This window comes from Hemicordylus capensis, chromosome 13, assembly GCF_027244095.1.
Source record: "Hemicordylus capensis ecotype Gifberg chromosome 13, rHemCap1.1.pri, whole genome shotgun sequence".
NCBI lineage: Eukaryota > Metazoa > Chordata > Lepidosauria > Squamata > Cordylidae > Hemicordylus > Hemicordylus capensis.
In genome coordinates, this window is record NC_069669.1 from 10,032,685 (window position 1) to 10,046,754 (window position 14,070).

Here is a 14,070-nt window from a genome sequence, read left to right on the forward strand (position 1 = left end):
CTTCTTCACTACAAGCCCTACCACCCATTGAGATCATCTGAGGAGGTCCGTCTCCAGTTACTGCCAACTCGTTTGGTGGCTACACAGAGACGGGCCTTCTCGGTCGCTGCCCCAGGATTGTGGGATGCACTCCCTGCTGAGATAGGATCCTCCCCATCTCTGGCAACTTTTTAAAAAAACACCTGAAAACCCATCTTTTCACTCAAGCTTTCTCAGCTTTTTAAAACTGTTTTAATTTTATGGTTGTTTTTAAACTGTTGATTTTGTTTTAACTTTTACATGTGTTTTGATTGTTATCCGCCCAGAGATGAATGTTTGGGCGGTATGTACGTTTTAAAGATACATAAATAAATAAAAGCACCCAGAGATGGAGAAGCTCTTCTTTTGATAGGAAGCATATTCCAAATCCCTGGGGTAGCCACAGAGAAGGCTCAGTCCCCACCAGGTGAACAGGCGTCAACCATAACTGGACCTCCCCAGATGATCTTATAGACAGCAAGGTTCATGACCAAGGAGGTGCTCTCTTAAGGCCCCTGGGCCCAAGCCGTTCAGGGCTTGATTGGTAATAACCAGCACTGTGTATTTTGCTCGGAAGCATTAGTCACGGAGCCACTCTTGGGTAGTTGCCTCAGGCCCCCTGGCCTTAACAGTGAAGACCACTGGCGTTGATCTCTCTTTCGATTGTATGGGAAAGGGTCTCCAAACCTCAAGTTCTGGAGCCTACTCTCAGCAGGCCCGTCTTGCTTCCGAGGATGGCCAGGGTTCTAGAATGTGGTCATGTCAAGGGTCTCATTATGGGATTGGTTCTGGAACCCCTGAACCAATCACACCCTTTTTCCAAGAGGAGGGTTAAGTGGAAGGCCGGGCAGCTCTTTCCGCTGCCTCCCCCCACCTTGAAAAAATGGATGATGCCTCCGCTTCGGCGGGATACTCTCACCGCCACATGGAGAGGAAGATGAGCGCCATGGCGTGTACAGTCTTCAACGAACTTCGGCTGGAAGGGAAGCTCTGTGACGTCATCATCAAGGTCAACGGGTGCGAGTTCAACGCCCACAAGAATATCCTCTGTAGCTGCAGCTCCTATTTTAGGTTGGTGCCTCAGAGAGACTCGAGCGGCGGCTCCTCATTCAAAGGCCTCTCAAAGTGGTGATTCTCTTGTATTTAGCAGGGGGAGAGCAGCTGGCCCTGTCCGACTCGAGAACAGCATCAGTGGTTGTGGCTGGTGTCTACTCGGTGTTGGCTTTTAGACTGAGCCCCTTGCAGACAGGGAAGCAACTTTATTTATTTATTTATTTATTTTATTTCTCTATGTGACGCGGTTTATAAATATTTTGAAAAGCAGTATATAAATATTCATAGTTGTATGTCAATATTTGTAGTCTTCTGCCCAGACTTGCAGGATTCTGACCAGTATCTTGGCCTCTTGCTCTTGGCACATTCTGACCAGTATCTTGACCCCTTACTCTAGATGCTAATTCTAAAACTCGTTAGAATTAGCACAACCGTCAACCAATTGAAGGGGCAGAAAAAATCTGCCTTTTAACCAAAGTAATCACATTACCATTAACCTCCATAGGGGTGCCACCTTGAGAGAACACATCTTAGTGATCTCCACTATTTTTCAAGAGGGGGCCACTTTGGCAAAAAAAACCCAACAACCCTTCAATGTGAGAGTCATTTCCCACTGTGCTGAGCTCTGCAGAGGATGGCGCTTTTCTCAGTGCTGGCCGAGTGCCCTTTAAGAAAGATGCAGCCCTCTCTTCAGAGCGACACACTCCGTGCATGCCTTCCAAGATGGCGCAGGGGTTCAAGTTTCCCTTCAAGGAGAGACACACACACACACACACCCGGCACAGTGAGAAGGGTTGCCTCCACATGGCGCCAGGGAGATTGTGCAGCAGAGTATTCCACTTCAGCTATAGCTTCACACCATCCCAACAAGCACTTAGGGGGTGCCCAAAGGGTTGTCAGAGGCCACAATCTCCTTATCATGAAGAATGCTGAAGGTATGCCAATGTAATGGTTCGGAAGAGAGGCCATCTTTAATTTTCTTGGTCAGTCCCTATTCCACTTCTCCCTGCTTTGAGGCAGAGGTGGCCCTGAGAGCGTTCCCCCTTCTAGATGCCCCAACCCAAAGGGGTTCTTGGATCCACACATCACCCCTCTGTTGATGGGTGGCAAGAGCCAAGGAGTCACGTCCAGAGGGCAATTAATTGTGGCTGGGGATGGTGGGAGTTGTAGTTTAGCAGCAGCTGGAGGCCCATAGGGTGGGAAAGCCCTATCCCAGAGTATTTAGGGCTTGAAATGTAAAAAACAAAACAACCCAGGACCTTGAACTGAGCCTGGAAACAAACTGGCAGCGCATGAAGTGGGCAGAGAATCAGTGGCATCTGATCTGCTGCTGCTGCGGATATTTATATGCTGCTTTTCAATGAAAAATTCTCAAAATGGTTTACAAAGAAAACAAATAATTAAGTAAGATGGCGCCCTGTCCCCAAAGGGCTCACAATCTTAAGACAGGGTTTCTTAACCTTGGGCCCCCAGATGATGCTGGACTACAACACCCATCATCCTCAGCCACAAAGGCCGTGTCTGGGCATGATGGGAGTTGTAGTCCAGCAAGGGGGCCCAAGGTTAAGAAACCCTGATCTAAGAAGAAAGGAAGCAGACGCCAGCAACAGCCACTGGAGGGATACTGTGAAAGCATAAGGGCAGTCTGGCTGGATCAGGTCCAAGGCCTATATCTAGTCCAGCATCTCGCCTTCCCCAGTGGCCCACCAGCTGCCTCTGGGAAGCTCTCAAGCAGGATACGGAGGCGTGCCCCCTCTCCTGCTACTGCTCCCCTGCAAGTGGTATTTGGAGACATCGTGCCTCTGAGGCTGGAGGTAGCCTATAGCCATCAGGATTAGTGCCACTGATAGACTTGTGCACCTCTTACAGCTATCTAAGCCATCATCACATCCCATGGCGGAGAGTTCCATAGATCAGTTATGCACTCCATAAGGACAGCCTTGCTGTGCTGGGGTGGGATAGGGACATTGCTCTCCCACTGCTAAATAGAAGAGAATCGCCACTCAGAATGTGCCTCTCTGCTCAGTTAGCAAAGGATGGCCCCAGGTAAACCCTGGCAGCCGTTCTGAGCCAATTGGCGTTTCCGAGCTGTCTTCAAGGGCAGCCCCGCAGAAAGTACATTGCAGCAGTAATCCAGTCTGGATTCCATGGGAAGGATGTCTGGGAATTAGGAGCATCGCTCAGGAAGAGGAAATCTGTCAGCTTTCTCTCCATGAAGAGAGAATATGGCGCCACCCTGCCTGTGTTCCCTCTAACAGGGATTCCCAGATCTTGTTGACTACAACTCCCAGAATCCCCAGCTGCAATGGCTGTTGCCTGGGGATTATGGGAGTTGTAGTTAACAACATCTCGGAATCTCTGTTAGAGAGAACTCTGCACCCTTCCATTTTCTATTGACCTATGGTATTGGGAGGCTGCATACATACAGGTGAAACTCGGAAAATTAGAATATCGTGCAAAAGTCCATTAATTTCAGTAATGCAAATTAAAAGGTGAAACTGATATATGAGACAGATGCATTACATGCAAAGCGAGATAAGTCAAGCCTTAATTTGTTATAATTGTGATGATCATGGCGTACAACTCATGAAAACCCCAAATCCACAATCTCAGAAAATTAGAATATTACATGGAACCAAGAAGACAAGGATTGAAGAATAGAACAATATTGGACCTCTGAAAAGTATACAGTGTACTGTGCTTGATTGGCCAGCAAACTCACCTGACCTGACCCCATAGAGAATCTATGGGGCATTGCCAAGAGAAGGATGAGAGACATGAGACCAAACAATGCAGAATTGCTGAAGGCCGCTAATGAAGCATCCTGGTCTTCCATAATACCTCATCAGTGCCACAGGCTGATAGCATCCATGCCACGCCGCATTGAGGCAGTAATTGCTGCAAAAGGGGCCCAAACCAAGTACTGAATACATACGCATGCTTATACTTTTCAGAGGTCCGATATTGTTCTATTCTTCAATCATTGTCTTCTTGGTTCCATGTAATATTCTAATTTTCTGAGATTGTGGATTTGGGGTTTTCATGAGCTGCACGCCATGATCATCACAATTATAACAAATTAAGGCTTGACTTATCTCGCTTTGCATGTAATGCGTCTGTCTCATATATCAGTTTCACCTTTTAATTTGCATTACTGAAATTAATGGACTTTTGCACGATATTCTAATTTTCTGAGTTTCACCTGTATATGTTCTTTTGAGCAACCTGGGTATGGATGTGGATGCACCCATCGCTTGTGCAGGAGAAAAATCTGCTTAGAATAGACCTAATTTTAGCGGGGGGGGGGGGTTCCATGTCATTTCCACTGACATGCTCACAGAATGTACAGTTATGATTTTTTGGCCTGGGATGTGCCCTAAAATAGCACGTGTCTCTAAGCTGTTGCTTTGTAGTGGCACCTGGACAGGTTTAGAAGGAAATATGGTAGTCAGGAAGAGTGGGGTACCAGCAACCACTGTGAGTACTTCCATCCTTGGTTTTTTGGTAATGGTGATAAGAGAGGTGCAGCAAGCAGACTGGTCTGAGGGGCTTAGACTCAGAGAGGACTTAGACTCAGATACAAAGCAGATGCTCTTCCACTGAGCTACGGCCCCATCCCCTAAAGCAGGGGTAGGCAACCTTGGCTGTCCTGCTGTCACATCGGAAGCTGCCTTCTATCAAGTCAAACCCTTGGTCCATCTAGCTCAGGATTGTCTACACAGACTGGCAGCGGCTTCTCCAAGGTTTCAGGCAAGAGTCTCAGGCCTGTCTTGGAGATGCCGCCAGGGAGGGAACCTGGGACCTTCTGCATGCAAGCAGGGAGGTGCTCTTCCCAGAGTGGCCCCCTCTCCTAAGAGAAATCTCTTACCATGCTTGCACATGGAGTCTCCCATTCAAATGCAAACCAGGGTGGGCCCTGTTTAGCAAAGGGGACACTTCCGGCTTGCTGCCACAAGACCAACTCTCCTTTCCCCCTCCTCCTGCTTTGAGGGGCCTCAAGATCTAACCAAGGCGGGTGAGAAGGAGTTTGTGTCCTCTTTTTCCAGAGCCTTGTTTACCAGTAGCTGGAACAACACAGAGAAGAGAGTATATAATATTCCTGGCATAACCCCAGATATGATGAAGCTCATTATCGAATACGCCTACACGAGGACAGTGCCCATCACCGTGGACAATGTAGAGAGACTCTTGGTGGCCGCCGACCAGTTCAACGTGATGGGCATCGTCCGGGCTTGTTCCGACTTCATGAAGTGCCAACTGTGTCTCGAGAATTGCATCGGCATCTGCAAATTCACCGAGTACTACTACTGCCCTGACCTGAGGCAGACGGCCTACATGTTCATCCTGCACAACTTTGAGGAGATGGTGAAAGCGTCTACTGAATTCCTGGAGCTCTCGGTCAATGAGTTTAAGGACATCATTGAAAAGGACGAACTCAACGTGAAACAGGAAGACGCCGTCTTCGAGGCCATCCTCAAGTGGATCGCCCACAACCCCCTGAGCAGGAAACAGCACATGGCAGTCCTGCTTCCAAAGGTGAGCCCTTCATCGCCGCTTGGGCTGTTTGCAGGTCTGCTGTGCTGTGGCTGAAACTTAAGCTTGTGAAAGAATATTCTCTGAGGATATCGGAGAATATACTCCGAGAATATTCTCCGAAAATTCTCCGAATATTCTCCAATAGGATGGGTAGCATAATTCTCCAAAATATTCTCTCCCATGCTAAATAATGCAGGAGAATATTCTTTTATGTCTGCTTTTCACACACTTGAGGAGGATGTATGAAGTGGCAGAGTCAGCAGGGAGGCTCACTAGATGTCTCTCAGTCCCCTCTGACTATTGGCAGTAACACCACCGCACAGGTCCTTCTGGGCTCTTTTCGCTCTCCCTGCCTTTTCAGAAGGCAAGGAGAGCAGAACAAGCTCGGCTGGAGGAGGAAGGAGAGATTATGCAGGCAGGGTACAGACTGATGGGTAGAGTACGCCATAGGAAACAGAGAAAATTAGGAAGCTACCTTCTGCTGAGTCAGACCCTTGGTCCATCTAGCTCAGCATTGTCTACCCAGACTGGCGGCAGCAGCTTCTCCAAGGTTGCAGGCAGGAGTCTCTCTCAGCCCTGTCTTGGAGATGCTGCCAGGGAGGGAACTTGGAACCTTCTGCATGCAAGCAGGCAGGTGCTCTTCTCAGAGGGGTCCCATCCCCTAAAGGGGAATCTCTTACACTGCTCAAACATGTAGTCTCCCATCCAATTGCAAACTGAGGCAGACCCTGCTTAGCAAAGGGGACAGTTCCTGCTCACTACCCCAAGGCCAGAGCTCCTTCCCTTCTCTCCGCAGGTGCGCCTGGCCTTGATGCACGCCGAGTACTTCATGAACAACGTCAAAATGCACGACTACGTCAAGGACAGCGAGGAGTGCAAGCCCATCGTGATCGACGCCCTGAAGGCCATGTACGACCTCAACATGAACGGCCCGTCCAGCTCCGACTTCACCAACCCGCTGACGAGGCCCCGCCTGCCGTACGCCATCTTGTTCGCCATCGGCGGCTGGAGCGGCGGGAGCCCGACCAACGCCATCGAGACGTACGATGCCCGGGCGGACCGCTGGGTGAACGTGACGTGCCAGCAGGAGAGCCCCCGGGCCTACCACGGGGCGGCCTACTTGAAGGGCTACGTCTACATCATCGGGGGCTTCGACAGCGTGGACTACTTCAACAGCGTCAAGCGGTTCGAGCCCGTCAAGAAGACGTGGCACCAGGTGGCCCCCATGCACTCGCGGCGCTGCTACGTGAGCGTCACCGTCCTCGAGAACTTCATCTACGCCATGGGTGGCTTCGACGGCTACGTGCGCCTCAACACGGCTGAGAGGTACGAGCCCGAGACCAACCAGTGGACCCTGATAGCCCCCATGCACGAGCAGAGGAGTGATGCGAGCGCCACCACCCTGTACGGAAAGGTAACCGAGAACGAAACGGGATCCGGGTGTGTGTCGGAGGTCCGGCCGCTAGGGCGGTCCGGGGAGGGCGGGGCTGGTCTCGTGGAAGCGAGCATGACTTGTCCCCTTTGCTAAGCAGGGTCTGCCCTGGTTTGCATTGGAATGGGAGACCACATGTGAGCACTGTAAGATATTCCCCTGAGGGATAGGGCCACTCTGGGAAGAGCATCTGCGTGCTTGCGGGAAGAAAGTTCCCAGTTCCCTCCCTGGCAGCATCTCCAGATAGGGCTGAGAGAGACGCTTGCCTGTAGCTTTGGAGAAGCTGCTGCCAGTCTGGGTAGACAATCCTGAGTTAGATGGACCAAGGGTCTGACTCAGTAGAAGGCAGTGTCCTATATTCCACCCACTTTGCATGCAGAAGGTCTCAGGTTCAATCCCTGGCAGCATTTCAAGGTACCCCTGGAAGAGTCTCCTGCCTGCTACCTTGGAGAGCCGCTGCCAGTCTGTGTAGACAAGATTGACCTAGAAAGACCAATTGTCTGATTCAGTAGAAGATAGTTTTCTATGTTCCTAAGCAGAGGCAGGCAACTTTTGACACTCCAGCTGTTGACCTACAACTCTCAAGGAGTTATAGGTTGCTGGTGCTGGGATTGTGTTGGGGTTGCTGGGTCTGACCCAAAGTCTCACTTCGTTTTGCCTCCTTCTGAGGGCCTGGGAGTCCATGACCCAGCTGGGGAGGTTGGTAGGATCTGGGAAGATGAATGCTCACTGTGATGTTTGACAAGGTCTTCACCCCTAGAGATGGAAAGGAGGTGATCACATTGCAAGACCTGAAGCTTTCTGTGTGTCCTCATCCTTTGACCATCGAGCCTGTAGCAGCCAGATTGGCAAAGGTGTCTTCAAAGCTTTTAAAGGTTTAAAACACACACAAACTACTATTCAGTTTTATCAACATTGGAGGAATGAAAATGGCAGGAATGTCCTCCAAAAATCACTCCATGGCGAGAGTTCAACCAGTGGTTCATTGTCACTCTTACTCTGACCCTGTGCAAAAATGACTGCAAATTGACCCTAATGGTTTGGGGATAGGGATGAAGAAGGCCTGATAAGACAAAGGAACATAGGCAGCTGCCATATACTGAGTCAAACCATTGGTCTTTCTAGTTCAGTATTGTCTACCCAGACTGGCAGTGGCTTCTCCAGGAGCCTCTCTCAGCCCTGTCTTGGAGATGCTGCCAGTGAGGGAACTTGGAACCTTCTGCTCCTCCCAGCATGGCTCCATCCCCTGTGGGGAAGATCTTACAGTGCTCACATGCAGAGGCGTATCTAGGGAAAATAGCACCTAGGGCAAGCAATGAAATTGCGCCCCCGTCCAAACATCTGACACCCATCTTTCAGATAACTTTACCATAATATCAGCTCAAATATACAAGTCAAGCTCATTAATCTTTTAATATTTCAAAAACTATTTAGCAGTGGATGTAGCCAGACCAAAAAATGCTGGAAAACTACAAATTTCAGTATGCTGGGGCTCATGAAATACCCAAATACTATGTGGAGGTGTACTTGGAAAACTAAACAGAAGTGCCTGTCTCATTCTCTACTATGCATTGTAGCATCACTATTACATAAGTTTAAAAAATAAATGGAGAATTTGACTTTTCTCAGATACTAGGGCCTTGCAGAGGCCATTTGAGCATGCGTAGTGGCCATTTTGTTTTCATTGGCCATTCTTTTTAGAAAATTTTCATTTTAAAAAATGGCACCCCCCTTCAAGTGGTGCCCGGGGCACGTGCCCTGCCTGCCCCACCCTAGATACGCCCCTGCTCACATGTGGTCTCCCATTCAAATGCAACCAGGGCAGACCCTGCTTAGCTAGGGGGACAAGTAATGCCTGCGACCACAAGACCAGCTCTCCTCTCATAGACCAGCTCTCCTCTCAGGAAGCTATAAGTGTGACAGTGCTATTACATAGGGACATAGGAAGCTGCCATATACTGAGTCAGACCAATATGCATTCCTAACACAGCACTCTTGTCAGATTATTCTTATTCATAATAATTTTGGATATATCACTGTTCAGCGAAAAATAAATTCTAGAGCAGTTTACATAGAAAATAATAATAATAAATAAAATGGTTCCCTGTCCCACAGGGGGTTGCAATCTAAAAAGAGACACAAAGAAGACACCACTAGCTTACTACTGGGAAGGAAGTTGTGCTGGGATTGGATAGGGACAGTTTCTCTTTCCCTGCCGAATGTAAGAGAATCGCCACTTTAAATGGCACCTCTTGGCCCAGTTAAAAGGGGCAAAGTTTAGGATTTCTTTAGCATAGATCTTAGGATAAATGGTATAAGATCAATTTTGTGTGTTTTCACGATAAACCTACAACATTTTAATGGTCCCCTTTTCTTTCCTGGCCTTATTATTATTATTATTTTAAAAAAAGGTCTACATATGCGGTGGCTTCAACGGGAATGAGTGCCTCTTTACGGCCGAGGTGTACGACGCCAAGATTGATCAGTGGAGCTTGATCGCACCGATGAGAAGCAGGCGGAGCGGCATTGGCGTGATCGCGTACGGGGAGCACGTCTACGCCGTAAGGCCGGAGGGGTTCTTTATGTCTGTGATGGCGGGAGCCATGAGCAGCCCTTGCTTGATGTGGGAAAGGCGTTGGGTCAGCTCTTGCTCCTCTTGGCTTGGTATAGCCAGGCCGGCTCCACTTCGGCCCTCCTGCAGATGTTGGCCTACAACTCCCATCATCCCTGTCTATTGGCCACTGTGGCTGGGGATGATGGGAGTTGTAGTCCAAAAACAGCCGGGGGGCCTGAGTTGAGCAGGCCTGAGTGACTGAGCAGTTGCCCACAGACTTCAGATATTTCAGCTAGTGAATACATTGCCTGGCTGCCGTGTGCTGGCTTTCAGACTGTATGCATAGGGAGCTGCCACCAGCTGAGTCAGACCCTTGCTGCATCTGGTTCACGGTTGCCGGCACAAACTGGCAGAGGCTGTCCAAGGTTTCAGGCAGGAGTCTCTCCCAGCCCTACCTGGAGATAAACCTGGGACCTTCTGCATGCAAGCAGATGCTCTTCCACTGAGTGATGGCCCCACCTCCTCATAATTACACAGGATGCTTCCTTCTACTGAGTCAGACCATTGGTCCATCTATCTCAGTATTGTTGACACTGACTGGCAACAGCTCTCCAAGGCTCTTTCCCAGGCTTAGCTGGAGATGCTGCCAGAGATTGAACCTGGGACTTTCTGCCCACAAGCAGATGCTCTTCCACTGAGCTACAGCAAGGCAGGGAATCTCTTCTGCAGTCGATATTGCTGTAAGATATTCCCCTTAGAGGTTGACTATGCAGCAATATCAACTGCAGTAGAGATTCCCTGCTAACGTATTTATTTATTATCTCTCTGTGTAAATTGCCCTGAGCCATTTTTGGAAGGGCGGTATAGAAACTGAATAAATAGTAATAACAACAACCAGGCAAAGCAGCACCTTTTAAAAGTGGTTATTCTCTTGTATTTAGCAGGGGGAGAACAACTGACCTTCTCCATCCCCAGCACAGCATCCCTCTAGTGGCTGGTGGTGGTGTCTATCTTATGTTTATTTTTAGATTGTGAGCCTTTTGGGGACAGGGAACAATTTTATTTATTTATTTTTATGTGAACTGCTTTGGGAACTTGTTGAAAAGCGGTATATAAATATTTCTTGTAGTAGTAGTAGCTGAGTAGAAGTACACACAGTTGAGGGCTCAGGGCCTGAATCCAGCCTTCTGTATTCCTTTGCCCTTGGTTTTGCCCTTGGGATGTTCCCTTCTTAATTGTGTGGGCCAGTTCATTGGGGCAAGTATCATCCAAACTGACCCTGTGTATTGACTTGTTGTGGGAGGGGTCATCATACTAGTTATATTTATCCCATACCCAGACCTCTTGCTCTTCTTTCCCTCCAAGCCTCAGTGAAGCATTGACCCAAGACCATCCCTATACTGATCACATCCTCCTCTTCCAAAATGTTTTGCAAGAGGGAGGCAGTGTTGGGCCCAAGGATGGATCTTCACCTTGGTGGGTCTTTAAATGACCACAGTCTAGCTTTATGAATACGACAAATATTTATATACCGCTTTTCAACAAAAGTTCCCAAAGCAGTTTACATAGATAAAATACCAGATGTTACAAGTTAAAAACAAAACCAAGCCAGTTTCAATGTAAAAACACCATCATCGGTTTTCCATTGAAATTGGTTTGGTTTGGTTTGGTTTGAACTTGTAGCATCAGGCATTTTATCTTTGCCTAAAAAAGAGGCCTTGGTGGAAGAACTGCTTAGAGCCCATATGCACGTAGCTTTGCCAACGTATCAGTTTATATAGATACTAGTGTTTTTAAGCCCGTTGGATAACGGGCGCTAGTGGAGCTGTGCGCTCCGGACCCCCGCCGCCATTCCCCCTCCCGCCACCCACCGCCACCCACGGCTCCGGCCGGGCCCGCCACCCACGGCTGCCCGCGGCTCCAGCCGGGCCCACCGCTGCCCGGGCCCACCACCGCATCCAGTTTTCCCCGCCGCCTCGTCCGGCGGCCATGTTGGGCGGCCAGAGGCAGCCGCTCCGAAGAAGCTGGGTAAGCGGCGGCGCGGCCAGGCCTCAGCCATGGCTCCGCCGCGCCTCGGCCAGTGTCCCCCTCCGCCGCTTACCCGGCTTCTTCAGGGTGGCCGATTCTGGCCGCCCAAGATGGCCGCCGGGTGCTGGCAGTCATGTCCCCCTGGCTCTGTTCTGGGCATGTGCTGCGCGCATGCCCAGAACAGGCAGGCACGAACGCACGCTTGGTGTCCGTCCATGGACGGACACCAAGCGTTTTATTAGAGAGGATAAATAAATAAAATGACTCCCTGTCCCCAAAGGGCTCACAATCTTAAAAAAGAAACCTAAGGTAGATACCAGCAACCACCACTAGAGGAACGCTGTGCTGGGGGTGGATAGGGCCAGTTGCTTTCCCCCTGCTAAATTTGAGAATTACTACTTTAAAAGATGTCTCTTTGCTCAGTTGTCAGGGTATCTACCCATGATGCACAGCTGAGTTCCCCTTAGTCTATACCAAGGCTTCCCAACCTGTGGCACTCCCTGCAGATGTTGCTGGACTACAACTCCCATCACCCCAAGCAACAATTCACTGTGGCTAGGGATGATGGGAGTTGTAGTCCAGCGACATCTGGAGTACCACAGGTTGGGAAGGCCTGGTCTATGCCAAACTCAGAAGGACTGAGCAGGCCTCGTATAACGTGTCAAACCAACAGGAGGAGCGTTCTACGTGGCCGGTTCCGATACTCAAAAGATGGCTTCTCCTAAGCCAGCTAACGCTGGCTTTTTGTGGTCCGCAGGTGGGCGGATTTGACGGCGCCAACCGCCTCCGGAGCGCCGAGGCGTACAACCCCATCGCCAACACCTGGAGGACCATCCCCACCATGTTCAACCCTCGGAGCAACTTCGGCATCGAAGTGGTGGACGACCTCCTCTTCGTGGTGGGGGGCTTCAACGGCTTCACGACGACGTTCAACGTGGAGTGCTACGACGAGAAGACGGACGAATGGTACGACGCCCACGACATGAGCATCTACCGCAGCGCCCTGAGCTGCTGCGTGGTGCCCGGGCTGCCCAACGTCGGGGAGTACGCTGCCAGGCGGGAGAACTACGTGGGGTCATCCCAGAGGGATGAGGTCAAATACTCCTCATCCACAAGCACACTCCCTGTGTGAATACTATCTCTCCTTGACTAATAAAGCCCTCTAAGCAAGAACTCTATGCAGGGGTGGATTCGCTGTGTGTTTCCTTTCCAAACGAGCCATGAGACTAGTCCTCACTGTCGAACTAAAAGCATGCATCCTCTCCCCCTTTCCCCGTCCCCAACTTTGGACCCCGTACTTTCCCCCTTTCCCCTGTAAACAGTCATAGAGGCGGAGAGACCCAGAGGATCTTAAGGAAGCAGTTGAGAAGTCTGAAAGGATTCAGAGAAGAGCGGCCGAGTGGATTTAGGGTTTGGCTGATCCCAACAGAGAAGCAGGAGGACTTCCAAGTTATTCAGAGATCAAGAACGGAATGCCACGGAATGCCTCCTGTCCCCAAACAACTGTTGCTTATAAGTCGAACTTGCTTTGTGTCTCACGGAGGATAAAGCGCCCCTCCCGGTCCACGTTGATGTTCCTGCGGGAGAAGAAAGCTTGCGCCATCCTGCGCCGACAGGAATCGATCCAATAAAACCCACTCACTCAGCTGACCCATTTTCCATTTCTTATTTATTTATTTGTCAAATTTGTACACGGCCCCAAACTTTCGCCACTGGGCGGTTAACAATAATTTCTGCACCGTTTTCCCTTTCTTTTTTTTAAATGAATGGGGAGGGGTGGGTTCCTAGAAAGGGCAGGTACGGCATCTGGGAGTACTTCTGAATCCAGGCCTCTCTCTAGTAACACCGCGTGAAGCAAAGACCAGGAGTGCTTTTTACCAGCTTCACAGAGGAGTTGTTATGGGGTGGCTCACCGTGGGAGGCCTGGGCCCCCAATGAATGGCTCAGAGCCCCAGATCTCATCAGCCTTCTCCCTCCAGAGCAGTGGAAAGCACCTGCACAGAGCAAGGGAGAGTGCTCCTAGCTTCACCTAGGAACATAGGAAGCTGCCGTATACTGAGTCAGACCACTGGTCCTGTGTTTTGTCTACCCAGACTGGCAGCAGCTTCTCCAAGGTTGCAAACAGGAGCCTCTCTCAGCCCTATCCTGGAGATGCTGCCAGAGAGAGAACTTGGAACCTTCTGCATGCAAGTGTGCAGGTGCTCTTCCCAGAGTCTCCCCGACTATCTTACACATGTAGTCCCCCATTCCAATGCAAACCAGGGCGGACCCTGCTTAGCAAAGGGAACAATTCATGCTTGCTACCACAAGACCAGCTCTCCTCCCAGTTCACTTCCACATTCATACATACAGTATTATAATATTAGGGACTTTAAAAAACATTATCCTTGGGGGGGGTGGGCTATGATGGATCTTAATTATCAAAAGTGGGGGCTGGGTCTTATATCTT

General features: G+C 49.8%; 1 protein-coding gene across 2 annotated transcripts; it reads left to right on the forward strand.

The window, feature by feature from the left end:
• Positions 1 to 717: 717 nt before the first annotated feature.
• KLHL10 (kelch like family member 10) lies at positions 718 to 12,799 on the forward strand. Of its 2 annotated transcripts, none has more exons than XM_053276852.1 (5): positions 718 to 1,089; positions 5,118 to 5,607; positions 6,404 to 7,021; positions 9,451 to 9,600; positions 12,352 to 12,799. In XM_053276852.1, the coding sequence occupies exons 1-5, from the start codon at positions 902 to 904 to the stop codon at positions 12,751 to 12,753; spliced, it is 1,848 nt and encodes a 615-aa protein (XP_053132827.1). In that variant the 5' UTR covers positions 718 to 901; the 3' UTR covers positions 12,754 to 12,799. The 2 variants fall into 2 exon arrangements, with proteins under 2 accessions (XP_053132827.1, XP_053132828.1); XM_053276853.1 differs by having other exon boundaries at positions 749 to 1,089; positions 12,379 to 12,799.
• Positions 12,800 to 14,070: the final 1,271 nt, after the last annotated feature.